Below are 20,282 nucleotides of genomic sequence, written 5' to 3'. Positions count from 1 at the left end.
GCTTTTTTTGTATTTGATGTAGAAGTTTTCACCCCTATTTGAGGAATATTGGAAACTATTGTCTGCTGCTCAAATTTTTCCCGATAGCAGAAGAGCTGGAAAGCGTGCACATTTATTGTTAGTCCTCTCATCTGGTTTTCACTTTCAACCAGGTATCACAAAATTCAAATTTCGGGCATTTAACGCGCAAAGCTACACCTGTCTACCGGAGCAGGGATTGAACCCGCATCATTGGGCTCGGTAGACAACGCCCCAGACCTGAGTCACCACGGTGGATTTCAACAAGGCATCATCAGCAAGGATTTTTTACAACCTTGACGGTCTGCGAAGGAGGTTTTTCAGAAAGTGGTGGTGCTGCCTGGCAGTTTTGCGAAATTACGAACAGTGTTGTGAGGCCCTTCTTTAGAGGCGTGCACAAGAACACCAGTAAATGAACCTTTGTTCTTAGAAGTGTGGTTAGAAGTCTGAAGTCTTAGCTGATGGTTGGGCGACCAACCAGGGGGAAGCCTTCCTTGTCAGAAGCTTCATGTCCTCGCTGACTATCCAGGCCGTCTCCACTAGGTTACGCTGGCCTGAAAGGTCTCAGTGGGCCAGTTGGCCCGCCCACTGGTCGTAGGTTTGCAGAAGGTCGGAGGTGAGGAATGGGGTTCACTTAAAGTCTCATTCGCTGCGGTACAGCGTGTCCAGTTGGGACAGTATTTGTAGGCGCCGCGGTAAAGATCGGGCACGTAAACACAGTTGGTTTTAGCCGAAGAAAAGCAGGCGCTTCGGCTGTAGATAGATGGGGCTGCAGTGGTGAGAACCATTGTCGCTAATGGCAATAGTGGCTAGTGTATCTTTGAAGAAAGCTGAGCTTAGGCTGCGTCGAAACTACGTGTTTTTCCCTTTCGGGAAATCGCCTGGCGTGAATTAACGCGGTAAGCGGCGTGGGCCGCCTAGCTTTTTCATAGAATTTGTGTCCGGTATTCCAGTGGCTATCTATTATAAGGACCTGCACACACTTCGGTGAATGGTCAGGGCGTGGCTGATATGAGGCCTAGGTGGACGTTGGAAAAGGCGTCTTGACAGTCCGTCAGCTCTGTGATGTATTTATCTTGATAGACGTTGTTAGACTGTCGCGGCCCTCATTTCCTTGCAGTCGGCGCTGGTGGCACGCACGGCAAGGGCTGGTTGTTCAACGGACCGCAGGGTTTTCGTGCCCCGGGTGAGAAATATTGCGGGAACTGTTTCACGAGGGCTCGTTCTCTGGCTTCTCGAGAGGCCTGGTTATAGACTGGGTGCGGGTTTCTTAAGTTGATTCATGTATCTTAAGTGGTGTATTGTCGAATAGCCAGAGTATTGCATTTTCTTTGCTCGAATTACCGAGCTGCCGCAGTCGGCATGAGCTTGAGCCGTGTAAATTATGAGGCGATGACAGTTTTGTAGCTCCTTCTATGTATTATGTACGCTGTGCTGTAAGGTTGTTTTGTGCTGCTGCCTATGGGGATAGTACAGAAACGGCCTTGACTGAAAGGCGGTGTTCTATTTCCCGTCTCCGCGGGTTTAAGTGTGCCAGGCAGTGTGTCCCTTACATGACCCTTCTGATGAAATCGTCTTGAGTGCTGCGAGGAGTGTCGCTTTTCTGAAGACCGAACCATTGGTCGGAGACTGAGGATTATGTGCATAAGCTGGGTGAAAGTGCGTTGCAGTAGGACAATTAGGCGCTGATCCATCTTTGGTATGTTGAGAAATGGTGATCTGGCTGGTTCTGGACGTTCTTGCAGCGAAGCTGTATATGCCTCGACAAAACAGCCATCCTTGCTCAGGAGGTTTACCCTACAGGAACCTATGCATATACGAGGGAAAGAACGAGTTGCAGACGAGTTAGAAGAAAAAGAGAATAAATGTCTGCATCATTCACCCTGCAGTAAATGGCGTTCATGACGTGCATACGCGCTAGCAGTGTCGGGCGGAGTGGACACGCGACAATTGGAGGGGAGAGCACAAGAAAAGGGAAGGACTGGGTGTGAAGTAAAGAAGGCTGCGTTACTATGCGCACATGGTAAACATTACCATAAATACCGCGACCCCCCTCTTTCAGCTTCGTTGCTCAACAATATTCACAGGGTGTAGGAGTCAAACGTTTTGATTTTCCTTTGTAGAGCTTTGCATCTCTTTCGGGGACGAGCTGGAGTTCCGTTTCTTCCACGTAGCGTGTTCTTGGTGCTGCGTCGATTCGGTAGAGGTCAATAGAGGCAGGTCATCTGCTTATATGGCGTAGTGAAATCTTTGGATGGCCTGTAGTAGGCGGGGTAAGTGTTTCATAATAATGTATACATTAGGGAAAATTCATTACCCTGTGCTTTGTTTCTTTTGGTGTGGTTTTAAACATTTCGGACTGAAGTTGCGTGGCGCCTGCTTTTGCCGTGAGACGGGTAAGAAATGAGGTGGTATAGTAGCATGTGTGGTCGCCTCAGTTTGCGAATGCGAGTTCTTGAAGGATGGCCTGGTGTGGAATGTCGAAGGATCGGCGTGGAGGGCAAAGAATGACCGCCTGCTCGGTGCACTCGAGTGATAGCTTTACTACTCCCGCAACAATCTAAAAAAACGTCCTTCAGAACATCTGAAAATCAATAAAGACAAGGTCTCCTTTGGATTCCCCACGCCCTTCTGGGAGTTGCGGAGTCAAAACGAACACGTCAGTTTTTTATGCGCCGCCGCCAACGGAGCCTGCTGCATCCAAGTTAACTGTGCGTTCGCGGCAAAAGAACCGACGGCACTGTGCAGAGTCGGGGTGTTGTTAGAGATGCACTTGGATTTGCGGTAGTTGCTGCTACAAAAGCGGTTGTCTGGCAGCCGCTTTCTCAAACACTAACATGTAAGGAGGAGGAGCGGGGCTAAGCAAGCAAAACCGAGATATGACTCCACAAACATGATTTAATCTCATTCAACCCTGCCAAGTTTTTGTTATTGAGGACGTCGTGCTTTAGGTGTAATACATAAGCTATTGATTAAAATTTCATCAGATTTCAATTCCAAGAAACTTATCTGTCGCATGACTACTGTAATGCAATTTATGCCCCAACGAGAATACCGGTAATAAGTAATTCATTTCTCAGTTGGTAATTAATGTTCTCCCGCCGATGATTTGGTATAAGTAACGCTATCGTGTAATCTTAGCGATCACCTACCGGTCTTTTGTGTTTACCCTGTAGTGAGTTCTGCCTACCGAGGGGGGTTCAGGCAACGGCCTCGTCAAAACATCACGCACAGAACATTGCAAGAGGAACAATTGCGCTTTACTCAAGCAGTGGAAAATGAAATATAAATGGAATAGGGGATACAATCAACCAAGCACATAACAAAAGCACTTCAGGGTCCCAGGGCTTACGGTACGGCGGGACGAACGGCGGGCCTTGCTGACGTGCGTCTTCTTCGAGGTGGCCTGACGGCGGTGGCTTCTCTCTTGTGACCGGCGGCGCTCCCGGCCGGCAACTCCCCCCGCTACCAAGCCCCGCTGCCCTTATCTAGCGTGCCCAAAGATGTGCCACGCCCCCCCTCCATCGCACAGTCTTTCTGCCGTGTGTTCCCAGATGGCAGGAGAGGTGGCGCGCGGCAGTTTGAAACGGCCTAACGTGGGCGCTCACAGGGGAGAATCCCCACAACCCTAAACCCCGGCTGCCCTTTAAAGCAAATTTTTCTGTGGGGAATAATCAGATCCGAACTTAAATTGAAGCGTATAAAAGTTGGTTCGGAGCTCTGTAGTACAGTAGAATCTCGATAAACGGAAATCGCTTAAACGGAATTGCCGCTTAAACGGAACAGTAGCCGGTAAGTTGGTTGGTTTTGTATTCAGATAACGCAAAAAAAACATTCCGTAATCGGAACTAAAATTTCTGCACCACTGTGTAAACGGAACTAGAAATGGAATTTGTGAAACCAATCGGCATGAGAATCAGCTTTTTGCGCTTCCGGCTGTTTTGTTTTTGTTTTTGTTTTTTTTTCATCCATGTTTTTTTGACCTAGTTGTCCTCGTAAACCTCTTCTCATTAGTGTTCAGCCGTGTTAGCGCAACGAATGCAACATCGCAGTTCTTGGCCCAGTCATTTGGTCTCGATTCAAGACACTGAGGTTACAGGGCTCAGCTCCTTCTGCCTTGTTTGTGCCATCGTGGTGTTATTGGCGCTTCATTACCGCGTTGCCGTATTCTACATTCGGTGGCTCCTAATACTCGCGAAGTTGAGGCCTCTCTAGCCTCCGTGAAGACGCAGTTTCAAGGAATCAAACAAAAATAATTGATGAATTTTGTAGTGCACAGCATCTAATTGTTGCCAAATCAACTTTGTGAATGCTGTGCCTAAAACATTTTTAGTTTTCTTGCTTTCTTAAAAACTATCAGCTACATTCACCTTTTATTGCTTAGAGCTCCATGAAATGGTATGAAGAGTGCGTACGCACACAAATGTGCACTTTCACACATCTATCTCAGTAAACGGAACACCTGTTCAACTGGACTAATTTTTTCGGTCCTTTGAAGCTCCGTTTATCGAGAGTCTACTGTACAAAGAAAGTTGAAAAATTATTTTTTACCGTAAGTTTTGGAACGAACATACGAACAGAAGACCAATACACTACTCCTGCACCGAAATACCGACTTAGATGCTGCAACAAAACTTTTTTTTGAATTTTTACGCAGTGCCTAAGCAGACCGCTGATCTGGTGAGAGGAAACGGCAATATATGCGCACAATTTCAGTCAGACATTTGGAACTTCCTGACGCATTCGGTAAAGATGAGAAATAACATCCATCAAATGCTTAACAAACATTGTATATTGAAAGAAATGCACAGGTGGATAACCTTTACAATGAACATTTTGTAGCCGAACGTGCTTATTCATTTCAGGTAGACAGAAACATTGAGCCCGTTGTGTTCGAGAAAATGATTTCCTATCAATGAGAAGGAGGTATGAGTAGGCATTCTGTTGTAACCATGGTTGCTCTTTCGGAACAATGGATGTCAACATGGAAGAACAAAAACTTGTTAGAAACACCAGCAGCATGTCGATGTGAACCTTCGTAATCTCTTTTCGGACAACTAATGTATTTCCCCCATAAATGAATACGGCTAGTGTTGAAACAGTACGTACAAGTGGCTTAGTTGAGGAATAAACTCAGCGACGAATTTCTTGTTTACACTCGTTTCATACATGGCACTGCAACTCAAAATTGAAACGCCGAAAGGTGTCGTCGTGGCAAACTGTATATGGCGAAAATCGAATGTCGGCTGCGTAACATAAAACCGGGTGCGCTTTTCCTAAAATCAAAGTAAAATATTGGACAACACTGAGACCAACCTTTCTATGCGGGGTTCGTTTCTTTACTTCATGATAAGAAACCATTTTGACTAAGTTTACCTTAAAATATTTGTATCTGATAATGTCTCACAATGGATTCATCTGATCATATTGTCCATGAGAATCGTCTCCGTTCTTGGTTGAAGCATCTGTGCCCCAAACTGGCCGCGTAAACTCTGAAACTGCACGTTTACAACAAAAAACGGTACCTGAGCGCTTCTTGAGTCTACACCATTTCTTCTCAGCATTAGTGATGAGATGCCCAATACATGAGAAGTTCTGAATTCCGGGCATGTAACATCAGCATATTTCTTCTGGACACACTGTAGCGCGAATAATACAAAAGTAAAACGCGAATAAGGGAACGCATTTTCGCATGTCACACGGGCTAAAACGTACCATATAGGCAAGAAAACAGATAAAGCGCTTAAATAGGCGGCTTGGCTGCGGCGGGCAGTAATTAAAAGTAAAGCTTTAAACAGAAATTTCTTGGAGCGAGATGGCTGTGAAGGCTTGAAATATATTTTGCCGTTTTTGGGGCTACCCTAGTCAAGATTCATCGATCCCCAGATTCTTGAAAGTCGTGTTTCATGAAATCGCTCGTTGAGACCACATAGAAGTTTGCTCTGAAGCGACCTCTATCTAGCAGCAATCAAAATAATGATATTCAAGTGTTACCTACCAGCAAATAGTAAACGAAAAATAAACTAGGGATCGCTCGTTGGGAATCGCATAGCCATTGGGGAGAAACGAATCACCTTTTTTCCCTAACTCGGACCACAACTTAAAGTGGTATTGTTATTTCCGCCTTCAAAAGTGGAGTGGATAAACTTTATGTAGAGCTGATGGTTGGACGCCCGCCCGGTCGGGTCTTCCTTAGTCCGGGAAGTCCTGGTCCGCGCTGGCTGCTCTAGCTTTCTCCACCACGCTACGCTAGACTGAGAGGTCGGAGCTGGCCAGCTGGTCCGCCCACTGCTCGTACGTTGGGTGTGGATTTGCGGAAAGGGAAGGGGTTTTCTGACACTCCCATACCATGTGGTACAGGGTGCCGTGTTGGAGACAGAAATTACTCGTAGGGCAGTTGAGGGTGGGGTACATGGCATGGAGAATAGTGGGGTGAGGATAGGAATTTGTCGGAAGTCGGCGAAAGGCAGTCGCCTCTGCTCTGGATAAATGGGGATGCGGTGGTGGGAAGCTTCGTCGGTTGTGGCGGTAATGGGCGAGGATGTCCGTTTATGAATTAGGAGTAGCGGGCTTGGGAGAGCGAAGGGGCTGTGTGACTTCGCCTTCTTGAGGAACGGCCGGGTGTGTATGAACAAGGGCAGCGACGTGGGCCGCCTCGTTCCCCTCGAAGGACTCGTGACCAGGAGTCCAGATGATGTGCATTTCCGGGAGCTGGCGCGCACTTCGCAGATGTTTTAAGGCCGTGGGTGTTTATGGCAATACAACTGTCGCTCATTTCGAAAGAAACAACCGCCTCTCACTCTCTTCCCCCTTCAACACTCGCCAGACGTGATCGCTCTGCAGGAAACTGATACAGACAGCGTGTCCCTCCGGGGGTACACGACATATGCCACCGACGTACAATCTCGAGCAGCTGTCCTCGTTCATGCCGCATAAACTGCCCGAACCCACACCCTACCTACCACCCTTGATTACACATTCATCGAGCTTCTACCACGCAACAAGTCGCAAGCCAGCCTGTATGTCCTGAACATCTACAGTCCTCCAACCCAGCATCTCTCAGGGATCGACCGCCTTTACGAATTGTCCGTCAACGTAATAAAAGACACAAACTTGTGGCCCTCGGGGACTTCAATGCACAGCATACGGCCTTGGGTTACCTTAGAAACAACAAAAAGGGTGCAGCCTTCCACGAAGCTACTCTGCAAAACCAACCTCACCTTTGCAACTCCCTCCACATTCACACCTGACTTGGCAACAGTGTCCGTCCTCAAAAAAAAGGCGAAATTCCTGCTGTAGGGAGCCGGCGTGTACTGTTCCACCGTGCTTGCCTACTTATTCCATATAAATATCTATTATTCATTTGTCCTCATGCGGACGAAAAGGTCTCGTGAAGAGGTAACGCTAAAATTTATCAGAAATTACGAAACCGTACTACCGAAAAAGGTATTGAGCCCAGTGGTTAACATTAAAAATACCTCTCGTGTTAATCAAAACTGAAATATTGTGCAATAAAAATTGCAGTATAGAAGTTAAGATATCAGGTGCACTTAAAATGCGTTATAATTTTTGTATCATAATTGTAATGTCACATTAGTATCACCAAGCGCGTATACCTGAATGCGACAGTAGCGCATGGCATTGGTTCGTCAAATCGGGCAGATGAGACGCGTTTGAGTTTATATGCTAGAGCATTGGAGGCTCGCGCCTCCCTGTGTCATATCTGAGAGCTGTGGAGTCGGGCTGGCGGCGTTACCATTTTCCGGCACCGGCAAAGTTTGTTGTGCGTGTTTTGGCGACCATCGTGAAGTTCGTCCACGCATGCCTGTCGGATAACGGTTCTCTTCTACTTCACGTTCTGCTGCTTCTGAACCGTGGACGAATCTCCATCTGTTGTTAACAGCGGAGCTGTTGTTGCTGGCCGTAATGTGTGCGGCGTTATCAGAAAAAATAAAAAAAAAACAGTTATCGTGCGTCCGCACCTCAAGGGCTCAGCACAAGACACTCGCGCTACAGGCGAACAGTTATAGCTAGGAAATAGTACGTCTCTTGGTTGCAAAATGTCGCGCGAGCCAAGGTGGACCAGTGGAGATGGATGCCACTTTTTCTTCCCAATTGCCACTGGGAGCGTGAGAAGAGACTAACTCCCGACTCCACCGAAAGGAACACCCCAGGGCTCTGTCATATCACCACTTCTTGTCAATTTGGCAGTAAAAGACCTTCCAGCGCAATTGAAGAATATCCTAGACATCAGTCATGGTATCTACGCCGATGATATTACAATGGACACGCACGGGCCCTGCCCAGACGCAGCAAGACGCTTTGCAAGAAGCAATTCAAACCACCGAACAGAACCTTTCGCCTACGTGGCCTGCACTGCTCTCTAGATAAATCTGAATTACTGTGTGTGTGCGCGTGTGTGCGTGTGTGCGTGCTTGCGTGCGTGCGCGATTGCGTGTGCGTGTGCGTTGCGTGCGTGTGTACGTGTGTGCGTGTGTGCGTGCGTGCGTGCGTGCGTGTGCGTGTGATATTTTAATAACATTTTAATGAGGATCAGGACGCCCCCTTTGTATGTTCTGTATATTATGCTCCCTGAGTATTTTTGCAGCCGCCCATGACTGCTTTCTGGGGACAGCCTCTATCAGTATCTGCGTTTTGCTTCTTCCCGGGTCGTTCCGTCATCTCCCGTTATATGCGAAAAAACAACTAAAATTTCAACTTCAACCTCACATTAAGCGCGCTTACTGCAGAGAATCCTTCCCCGTTTTCTCTCAGTGTTTTGTGAATCTACCTAAAGCGTCATGGGCACCACGAGGTTAATTAATATTGGTATGTCAGGAACGCCTTCCTCTGTAAAGCTACCCGGAATCGTGTAAATAAGAACACAAACCGTGGGAGCAACGGGAATAAATCGGGCGGACGTGAGGTGACGAGCAAGTAGCTTAACCACCGAATTACGGAATCACGTATCTCAACACTGTACACAGCTTTCAAAGTTCTGTAAATGTAAACAAGCGGTGCTAGGAAGACAAGACAGAGCAAGCAAAACACAGAACTAGCCAACGCTCCCCATGGCTTTCTAGCTTTAAAATTTACTCGAAATCGAAGACTGCCAACGGTTTTCAAACTCCGAAGCATAATGACCTTCCCGGGCGACACATTTGCGCCACATGGCGTATGTGTCACGCTATCTGGTACGCTAGCGTCGTACAGAGTCACAGTTTCTTAGTGGGGAGCTTCCCGTGATCTCCGGTATGGTTAACAATTAGGACAAAAGCAGCAATCGAAGAGAAGCCCACGCAATGTAAGGTCTAATGTTATGCTGAGCGGTCTCACTTCTTCAACCAGTTGCCACAGCGTGGCACATTGACGTCGCCTAGCACGTCATTTGGCTGAATGTTAGTGTTGGCTGCTTAAGCCTACATAAGCCTACGACTCTCTTCTACACACCTACGGTATGACGACGACAGCTGCCGCCAAACGGGCACGACTAGAGCTTCAATTTTCCATTTGTGTGAGGCATCAGCACACCTTAGACGAGTTACACATATGATAGCTACCGTCACTGGTCGTCGAACGCATCCGAAATTCCATTGGCTGCTGGAAGACTTTTTCCCGTTGGCGAAAAAATACCCAAAGTAATTGCTTCACTCCAAAATAAACCATTCCAATTGCAATTACAACCTCAGAAAGTCAATGGGAAAATTACTCTAGAGTAACCAATTACGCCCCTCGTTACATCTCGCTCTACTTTTTCATGATTGTAGCACACAACTGAGACGTATTTGTTTCAAAATGATTCAAATACACCTAAAAATAATTTCAGAAAAAAGCGAAAGTTTCTTACAGAACCTAAATGAAACGCTGTGAAAGCTATTTTATGACATGTTTTGCATGTCAGCGAGGCGAAGTTCATGGGCACAAGTATTTACAAATAATGATGCGGATTTCACCAATATTAGGAAACTGAGCTGGCTGGTATTGAACCGAAACACTCTTTTACATGCGCGATTCTGAATAAAACCTCACTGAAATTAGCTTTCAATATTGGTGCCATGCATTTTCGGCGAAAAGGCCATTAAACATATGCAACACAGCCCCAAGGACACTAGAACTACACAAAAAGGGTAGCTGAGTATTTGCAATATAAGCAGCTCTCCCCAAAGACGTCCGAAGGATCATATTCCTAGGCACAGCTGAAGGCTCTCACGAAGTTAGCAAGCTCTTCATTCTTTTGCCATGCATTTCTGAGAAGGTTCACCAGAAGGCTGGTTGTATCTTCTTCCTCTTCAGCTTATTAAAGTGGCTCCTACCGACAGAGAGGGGGTGGGAGGGTGTTGGCCTGGGCTTCTAAGCGGGGGCTATTTGGTCGAGTAAAGAAATATTTAATGTGCAAGTACATCAATAAACAAAAATAACCAGATTTTCTCTGTAGGGGCCGGGGAAACGTGATGAAATATTTTTTTCACATCCCTTAGTTTTATTTCGTTCACTTCTTCTGTTCACTTTGTTGTCGACGGCTGGGGACAAATCTTTCGCTGATCTCTTATTTGCCGTCTGAATCCATGATAAGACATCTCCGAAAAGGAAAACCCACGATACAGTCCCAACAATCAAGCGAAAACCAAACTCCCATTGAGGGCTAATTTTTATCCGTGCCGCAGCAGGACCTGACTCATTTTCGATACCAAATAGAACCTGCGTGCAAGTGTTCGTGCTTTTTCTGACCTATATCTTTGCAACCTCTTTTACATAAGAAATTGGCCGAGTTTTTCTTGTCATAACAATTTTGTCTGACCTCGTTCCTGTTTTTGGATTTGGCTCATTTCAAAAACAAACGTGTCAATTATGTATGTAGCGTGGTATATGTTGCGAGGTAGCCACTAAATCGAGTGGTAACAATCGGTACTGCAAATACGCACCTCAAATGTTTGTCAAAGGTTGTTTCCGTTGTGCGCACTCAGTTCCGAATCAGAAAACGTTTTTTCATTCTAAATAAACCTGACTAACTTGCGATCACCGCGTAAAAATAAATAAAATCAAAAGAGCCATATTTATAATTACTAACGACCAACTCCTTAATGTAATTTTTTTTTTGTACCCTGACGTAGTCACCGGTGTAAAACAAAGGGTGCGTTGGAAACAAAGCACAGTGAAGTGGCGCACGTATATTCTAGGTTCCGTGCTTAGTGGTTTCGCAAAAAAAAAACAGAAAAGCCATGACCGTTTTTGCCAAGAGATGAGTGATTGCTGCACAGCTGACTGCTATCGCAAAAAAGTAGAGGCATTGTAATTGACAAATTTTTAACAGGTAACAGGCAAACGCAATTTCTCTGAAAGGGTTGTTACTCCCTAAAGGAATTACTTGAAAGGTCACAAAGTTACAGTAACATGCAATCTATTGCAATAATTCCGTCATGTGTAAGCCAGCACGCACGAATTTAATTATGCGGCAACGTGCCCACTCAAGCAGTAAGTGTCTTCAGGGTAAGCTTAATTGTTTCGCATTTAATTTTGCAACCTCGTAAGCAAACGAAGATTTCTCGAAGATTTCTTTCTTCGCCTGACTTGTGCGTGTGTGTTTAAAGTGTTGCTACGTTAGGTCCCGTGCGCCCAAAGGCGTAATACCACTGTGCTTGTGATTACCAAATTCGAGAAGGGTCTTACATCTTCTTTTATGTCGTACATTTAATTGTTTGCAATGGAAATTCCCGAGGGTGTTGTGTTAACTACCTCTACAGGTGTTACCTTTTTGCTCTAGTGATGTAGTTATGACAAACGCAATAAAATTATTCTATTAGACGTATTTATGACTGACTGCTTCCATTTTATCCTCTTTGTTTCAGCCTCGAGCGAGTCAACCAAAATGCGTCCAACTAGTCAACGGAGCGCGCTCCTGCCGCTGCTGAGGCCGCTGTGGATTTTCGCATTTCTCTTCTGTAGCCTCGTATTCCAGCCCGTCCTGCGATTCTCCCACAAGGCGCGCCAGCGCTTCTTTGTGTTTTTCTTCCAATTCGTACCCATACTCTTTGTCGATAGGGACAATGCCCGGCGCGCGGCACTCAGCCCAATCGGCTCTCTCACGTCTCACGACCCGCAGCTGAGGAAACGTGGGGCGTTGAGACTTCTGGAGATTGGCGCGGGAACTGGAGCCAACTTCAGATACATGACTCGCCCCATCAAGTACACCAATGTTGATCCCAACCGGGAGTTTGAATCTCTGTTCTTCAGCGAACTCAAAAAGCACCCGCAGGTAGGAGCTTCAACATATTTCTTGAAACTGGTTTGGATGCAACGTTACGCACAACAAAGCAGTCTCGTTTTCAATGGTGTATTTAAAGTTTGTCTAATTTTCGAGTAGTAAAGGGCTACCAGTAACGAAGAGGAATAATTTACCTTTTAGTACCACAAATATCTTCTGGGTAATCCATCCGTGCTTACATTGTACGTCTTTTTTGCACTCTACAGATAGAGTTGGAACGATGGATCGAAGCGTATGGCGAGGATATGAGCGAGCTAGCCAGCGACCAATTCGACGTCGTGTTGCTAACGTCCACGTTATGCTCTGTGATTGACCCAGCCAAAGTTCTTACCGAGGCCAAGAGAGTGCTGGTGAAGGTATGTGCGTTTATTTGCGTTGTCACATGTTTATTTTTTTACCTAAACCTTGACATGTCTTAGTCCTTTGGGCTACACTAAACAGCTTTTTTTAATCGGTGCAATGATGTGAAAGGTGCAAATACTTTTCAATTGGACAGCTAACACCAGTAATGTAAAAAAAGCGGCTACCTCTGAAAGAAGAGTGCGGAGCTGGGCGAGTCGGTAAGGATCGCTGAATAAAACGGCGCAAAGGACAGGGCACACGAAAAAGCGACAAGGGCGGGGGCTGACTGGCGACTGAAGATTATTTAAAAAAAGGCAGAAATCACGAAGATAGCTTCAAAGATAACTTGAACGTGGCTCAAGGAGGAGAGCTTTGCAGAATGTTTGATCAAGTATCTTTCTGGAGCCTTCCGAGAGGATATCACCGAAGGTAGGCCCGAGAAGAATCTCACCAAACAAAACGACCTGGATGTTGCGCATACATTAACGGTTCTTTCTCTGGATTTGTGTCAGCGATTTGCTCTGAACATCAATTTGTATTTTCATATCTTCAGTATTATCTGCTTTCTTTGTCCATGATATATATGTACTTCTTCCCCCCCACTGTAATGCCAAACTAGCGCTGTTGGTATAATGATAAATAAATAAAAAATAAAAAGCGTCCCTCACCGCATACTTACATGGTGTGTCCCACAAGTTATTGAAAACCAGAAAAAAGTCTGCCGTAAGCGCTGTTTCTTTATCCCCCCGAAAGACTGCAAGGTTCTACAGAAAAGAGAACAGCGATGACCTAATCTGCGGACGTTGTCACATTAGGCATAAATGCACCTACAGGGAATGTAGGCAAGGTAGTGTGCACAACGTCCCGCGGTCCTTCTGCAAGCCGTCCGAAGGGCAGATGATTATTCCCTTGACGATGCATTAATAAATTAATGAGTGCCTGCGCGAGCACAAAAATTCACTGAGTTAATTTCAAGGGAGCTATCTGGCCACTTATTGGGGAAAGCATGGCTGCTTGCCAAAGCTGCACTCAGCGTCGTTTGTGAGCAGATACCCGGAACAACGCTCACGTGAAGTTGCGGAGGCGTGTACAATGTACAAAAAGGGGGCCTCTTGTGTTAGCATGCCTCTAATCGCGGTATATGCAAAATAGATAACGTGTTTGGGTGGCGTTTTGTTTTCTGGTTTTTACTATTTCTTGTTTTTACTGCGTTCTCTTGTATTTATCATGTATCCTCCGCGGTTTTTTTCAATAAAATTTAGTCGTCAGTCAGCACCGGTCCTTTTCCCCTTTACGGGTGTCCTGCCCCCTCGCGCTGTTTTTGTCATACCGCTAAAAAATATCAGTCGCTGCTAGCATATTCTGAGCTCGTAGGGTACATTTGTCGTTGCCACCTGCTATATGTTTGAGTGTTCTGATTTCTCCATAGAAAGAGGAAAGTGGAGGAAATAGCGTGGAATCAAAGGAAAAAAGCCATTCTGATGGCGCGAAGGACGATATTCACCTGAAGCGTGTACTAATCTCTCCTTGTACCTGTAGCGATTGGTGTGGGAAGCGATTATTCCTACGGGACAGCGTAAAATTCTGCATGATTTCGTGGTATGTGACTAGAGGGTGCGTGCTTTCGGGCTCGGCTTCGTGAGCGCGGCACGGCGGGTCAAATCTGGAGGCAGAAGGTGTCCAATATAGTTGCCAATGAGGTCGCCGTGAGCCGTGCCCTTTCAATCCTCACTGGTCTCGTAGGTGGTTTTTCAATGATTACAAGAAGCGTTGTGACCTAAAGTCAGCCGTTTACAAAGTTTCGACACGCGTGCTGTTAGTCTGTGACGAACACTCTGGCTTCACTTTGACTAGGCGTAAGTGCTATCGCCGATATGCACTAGGTGCATATATTCGCTCGTGCTGTAGCCACTGGCTAATGACAACGACAAAATGGATTCCCGTTATGTAAGCACCATCGACGTCACATTAATATTCTTGGAATACATGTCTATAGAGTATCCAAAGAAAGCATCGATACCTTCTTGTGTAGGTTCATATCCCTTGTGCAGGAGAGGACATAATGGCTAATGAGTTCTAGTGGAGCTGAAAAGTGCATTTTGGCAGAGTGCTGCAGCGCGAACGAGAGCCTCATTACCGCAGAACAGAGCGATACGACCGACTGCATTATGCTTCACAACGGCGAAATGTTCATTACAGTGGAATGTTCACTCCGTCAGTATAACCTTGCGGGAAAAGATTAACAACACCGGGCCGTGGCGGGAGCCGTACTCGAGATTTAGTGCAAGTTGCACAAAAGTCATAAGTCCTGATTTCTTAACGAGACAGATTTCAAACAATAAAACACAGGGGTATCTCTACTGCTCCTTACACTGGAAATCGCCTACCAGGAAAGGAGGAATATTCGTAACTCGCCAGTTTCCTAATTTCGCATGATATGAACTTTAGATGGAGGTCCGTGCAGTTTCATTGACCCCGTAATATTCCTCCGCCTTGTATGCGCGAAATACCTAACAAAGAATTTCAAGACGCCACCTGTTGTTTGTCAAAAGTACTCTTAGGTTTTGGAACATTGAAGTTTATGATTGCCACGGGAAAGTTTCGAGTTCTCTAACCCAAATACAACAACCGCTTAGTGCTACTTGGTACCTTACCTAAGCCGAATAAATAAAAAAAAAACACTTATCTTCAAACACACATTTATTATTTCTACAAAATGTCTGTCGATATCTACAAAGGCAAAAAAAATTCAGTGCCATTCCCCTCTGTAAATGTGGACTACCAACGAGACTGTTTGTTGGTTACCGTGGTAGCGGAACTGAAGTACCCTTGAAGCCACAAACGATCAGATACCTCACATGTGACGCCGAATTGGTAGGACACAAATCACCGCTTAAACCGCGCCGTCACGCCGGGGAAGCGTTCAGTGGGATTGCAACCCGTCGAGCGTGTTGCGTCTACCGCCCCACGGTGTCCGGGGTCCAGACGGGCCGCTCCCTTAGTCTTGGCGTGCACGGCCCGATCGCCTTTGCTGGTCTCCTTCCGCCGTGATCGCAGGGAGTTAGACTAGCTTTTTTTCTTAATGAAGAGACTTCACTGTGAGCACAGATTGTGGGAAGGCCATATTACGATGTTCTTAAACCAATATTTTTGAAGTCGGCATCACTTCGGAACACAACTGTGTTGCTAAGAAGACATTCCGTCCGAAGTGATTTCTCGCAGCTGTTGCTGCTGTCATTTGACGGTCTCCTTCAAGCGAGCTTTTGCCAAAGCACTAGCGAGTGTCAAATTTGCATCCATTTGTAGCACTGATCTCCACTAGAGTTGCTGGATGGCGCTTCGAGCTCTCCGGCGCACGGCCGCCGGAAGTTCGCGCGCTCGTCCCGGAAGTCGGGCCGTTCCAGCATAGCGCATGCTATGCATGGGCTGGTTTCGCACGCATTCCGCCAAAAATGCCTGCTTGTTGCGCCGTAAACTGCACAAGCAGACCAGAGTAGTCGTCTGGGAAGACGTTCCACTTGGAAGTATTACAATATTCTGTACGACGTGCGTGATACGCAGCGAAACGCAAATGTCATATCAGTGTCGTTTTTAAGCTGTGGCTGTTGTTACGCAGAATCCCTCGCTCTAAGCCAGATTTATACCGGCGTTGGGTGGCAAACGTATACCCTAGTTACACGGCGAAAGTAACCGCAGCTAAGTTTAACCATGGTTAATAACTTTGACCGCGGTTATCGCAAACTGCGGTTTTGGATGTTACACGCGAAATCGCAAGTTTGTTAACCGCAGTCACTTGATTATGAGCGCAACAAAAATAAATTACTACACTTTTAACTTCACGATAAAAAAAATAGAAGCAGTGTAGACAAAAAGAAATATCGTTAAAGCATTAGCTTCTGACACAAACGCAACGCACTCGTGCGAGGCGAGAAGAGGGGCTTCCCCAACAGCTCGCAACCGGCTTGGTTTGCTTAGGTCTGTTCGGTGTTGGGAACTTTCATCTTAGCATCGCGGTAGATATTTGACCACCGCTATCTCTACAACTGCGAATTACAATCCATAGCACAATTTCTCACCGCACTAACATCCATTTTCTCGAATGCGGAAGTTATTTTCCGCGATCAGATTGATTTCGAAGAGCGGCGATGCGATAAGCTGTTGCTGCCGTGGTCTGGGATGGTTCGGGCCGCAAGCAGTGCCGTGCGGGCAGGCGCGCCGGCGTGTTTACAGGCACGGCCGACGCGCACGCCGATCGTTTCCGTGTGCTGAAAACGCTTCAAGATTGCCTGCTATATCCATTTCTGGCGGACGACGCGCGGAATTTACAAATTTAGCACGGCGTTTGTCGTAGTTGATCGGGCGGATCGGGAAACGAGCCGCTGCTGACGGGCAGTCGCGCTGATTGCGAGAGCGATGCAAAGAACGTAAGCGCGTCTTGGGGACAGCTTTTGGGCGCGTGCTATTTGAGAACCTTTGTCTCTTCCGAACGCCAGGTGATTTTTTTTTTTGGCCTCCGCTGATGCGCCGCCACTTGCGTCCGAACTGAATTGTGCGATTTTGAGCACTGCGGCGGCAGAAAGTGCGGTTAGCGTGACCGAACTGAGGTGCCAAGCTCAGTTTGCGCTAACCATGGTTAGCGACGTAACCGCAATTTCGTCTGTCGTGTAACGCAGCAAACTGCGGGTTTTGTCTAACCGCGGTTTGTTTAACCGTGGTTAACTGTGCCCGTGTGCTCTCCATCCCCAGGCAGCAGGCTCCGCAGTTACCACTTTACTGACAACTGTTTTGACAGAACGGGCGCACGAACTCGGCTACAGCCTGTCGCCGTGCTCACGTTGTTTTCTTTCTAGCATAAATCCCTAGCATAAATTTCTAGCATAAATCCCGTTACAGCTGCGTCGTCTCTCAAACCAAGATCCAAGTGACATTTTCGTTCTCCTTTGCAATTAAATTCTGCTTCATATTAACGTCGCATATTTCGGTATAGCATATGTTGCGATCTGAACGCAATGTGTGTAGCCCAAATGCAATAAAGTGAGAACAAAATGCCAAAATCCGCCAATCGGGACGCTTTTCAGCGGTTGAAAAGCATAGCAGACGCCCGACTTCCGGGACGAGCCGTTGAACTTCCGGTGGCCCTGCGCGCGCCCGGCCGCGACAGCGGCGAAGCGCCATCCAGCAACTAAGTGGAGATCAGTGGCTTCGGCGCGGATTCTCTTTTTTATAACTGCGCCGTCGCGGAGAGAGAGGGCACAACCCGCAACGCGCCCGCCGCCGACGAGTGCACAACTTCCCTCTTTCTCCCTTCTGTAATCATCGACGCGCCTTAGCATTGGCAAAGCATCACTCGCCCCCTCGAAAGAACTCGAAGCTTCGGTGAAAGCTGAGCAGCAGAGCATTTATTTTGGCATTTTCTCTCCGGCGAGCCGGCGAGTGGTCGCGTTACCGCCGCTTCGTATCGAGAGAGTTCCAGTGCTTTCTCGAGAGGAATTGAACCCAACCTGAAGGAATCGGACGACTGTAACCAGAATTGGGCACTGTACAATAATATGAAAAACTATGCGGTACTTTTGGACGTTGTACGCTCGAGTTTGTGGCAAGATAGGACAGATAAAGGCAGCCGTAGCTCCCGTATGTGTTCTTCGTCAAAGTACATCTTGTTTCGTTTTTTCGTCAGCTACAAATTTCGCGGCGGCGTATTCCCTGCTCCGTCATACCTCCTTCTACTGTTGCATAACCAACGTCAGGTACGATCACGCGCTGCCTGCCTTTTCACCGAACACGGTTACCACAGAACAGGCAGGATATCGGCGACCTCGTAACTCGTAAATGGATTACTGCACAGTGAAGAAAGCTAATCCCCAAAACCGTTGAAGAAACCAATGGTCATGCGAACCCCCCCCCTTCCATCTGACGACATGGATTACCAGGGGCAGTTTCCTCTCTGGTATACTTACTAAGAAACTCTATGCTTCAGCCGAATTGCCCTAGTCCATGTGCGTTGCAAGCAGAACGTGGAACCTATCTAGTGGAACCTTTCGTAACTGTTGCCGCTTGAATTCTTAAAATGCCACCAGAAGTCACAGTGGCGCGTGCGGCAGCAGGCGACAGTTTGAATTTTTTTTGCACTAGATGTAGTATTTCATTTTGCAAAAATCAAGCATCTATGAATTTTGGTATAAAGGAACACTGTATATATCCCTTCTGTATTATTTTCTGTCCTAAATTGGCGTAATTTCTGGTTATTGTTCAACAATGTTGACAAGTTTGAGCATATAAACGGGACTTAGACATGATGCGTTATGATATATGTTTTATTTCTCTCAAACAAATTACACAAACAAAGTACACAAAGTACACAATGAGAGAGGACGGAAGAAAAAAAGCTGCCATAGGCAGCTTGAAGACCCCTTACGCCCCACTTAGCAGTTATGTGGTTAGAGCACAAACGCAACGCGACAATTTGAAAAATTGTCGCGTTTCAGGTTCAGGTTTCGTTCAGGTTTCACTGTGAGCATATAGACTATAGCGCATACTTCGTTTCACTTTGGCCGGCTGACTGAATCGAGTCACAGAGAGACAGACAGCCAGCCAGCCAGCCAGCCAGCCAGCCAGCCAGCCAGCCAGACAGACAGACAGACAGACAGACAGACAGACCGACAGACAGACAGACAGACAGACAGACAGACAGACAGACAGACAGACATACAATCGGACCTAAATGTCTTGGTTTAAGTAGCCAAGAAACACTATCGTCTTTAAAAAATATGACGGGACATCGCTTGGCACAGCTGTCTCAGCTAGCTGATTCAAACTCTGCTCTGGTGGATTGCACTACTACGAGACTACTACGAATGACCGCAAGTGTACCGGAATCTTGGAAGAACGCGAACATCATCCCAATCCATAAGAAAGGTGACATGAAGGAATTAAAAAATTACAGGCTGATCAGCTTACTGTCAGTACTCTTCAAAGTACTTACCAAGGTAATTACTAGCAGAATTTCTGCAACCTTCGATTTCAGTCAACCATATAACAAGCAGGGTTCCGAATGGACCATATTCACACCATCAATCAGGTAATAGACAAGTGCGCTGAGTATACTGAACCCCTATATATAGCCTTCGTAGATTACGAGAAGGCATTTGACTCTGTGTAAACCCCAGCGGTCATTCAGGTATTACGTAAATAGGGGGTAGATGAGCATTGTGTAAGAATACTAGAGGATATCTACAATGGGTTTACAGCTACCATTTCCTCCATAAGGAGAGCAGTAAAATAACTACAAGGAAGGGCGTCAGACAAGAAGACACATCCTCTCCAATGTTATTCACAGCATATTTACTAGAAGTATTCAGAACGTTGGATTGGGAAACGGTGGGAGTAAGGGTTGATGAAGGATACCTCAGTAACCTCTGATGACATTGCCTTGCTAAGTAATTCGGAGGACGAATTGAAAAGCATGCTTTCCGCACTGGGCGAACAGAGTAGAACCGTGGGACTGAAAATTAATATGCAGAAAACAAAAGTGATGATCAATAACCTCGGGACACCACAGCGGTTTGAGATAGGTGGCGAGGCAGTGGAAGGGGTACGCGAATATATCTACTTAGGTCAAGTTGTTTCCCCGGGTCCCAACCATGAGGCAGAGATAATTGGA

General features: G+C 46.5%; 1 protein-coding gene across 1 annotated transcript in view; it reads left to right on the top strand.

The window, feature by feature from the left end:
• The first annotated feature begins 1,101 nt into the window (after positions 1 to 1,101).
• The window catches only part of LOC144151521 (thiol S-methyltransferase TMT1B-like), a 31,298-nt gene continuing 12,117 nt past the window's right edge, over positions 1,102 to 20,282 (top strand). Inside the window, exons 1-3 of the mRNA XM_077682603.1 lie at positions 1,102 to 1,204; positions 11,865 to 12,271; positions 12,487 to 12,636. Coding sequence (XP_077538729.1) covers positions 11,885 to 12,271; positions 12,487 to 12,636 — 537 coding nt within the window. The 5' untranslated portion in view covers positions 1,102 to 1,204; positions 11,865 to 11,884. The remainder of the gene's footprint in view (positions 1,205 to 11,864; positions 12,272 to 12,486; positions 12,637 to 20,282) is intronic.

This window comes from Haemaphysalis longicornis, unplaced genomic scaffold (genome assembly GCF_048455015.1).
Source record: "Haemaphysalis longicornis isolate Haplotype H1 unplaced genomic scaffold, Haemaphysalis longicornis Haplotype H1 scaffold_9, whole genome shotgun sequence".
In the NCBI taxonomy this organism is placed as follows: Eukaryota; Metazoa; Arthropoda; class Arachnida; order Ixodida; family Ixodidae; genus Haemaphysalis; species Haemaphysalis longicornis.
The sequence above is the reverse complement of the archived record's forward strand: the minus strand, read 5'-3'. Positions and strand labels throughout refer to the sequence as shown.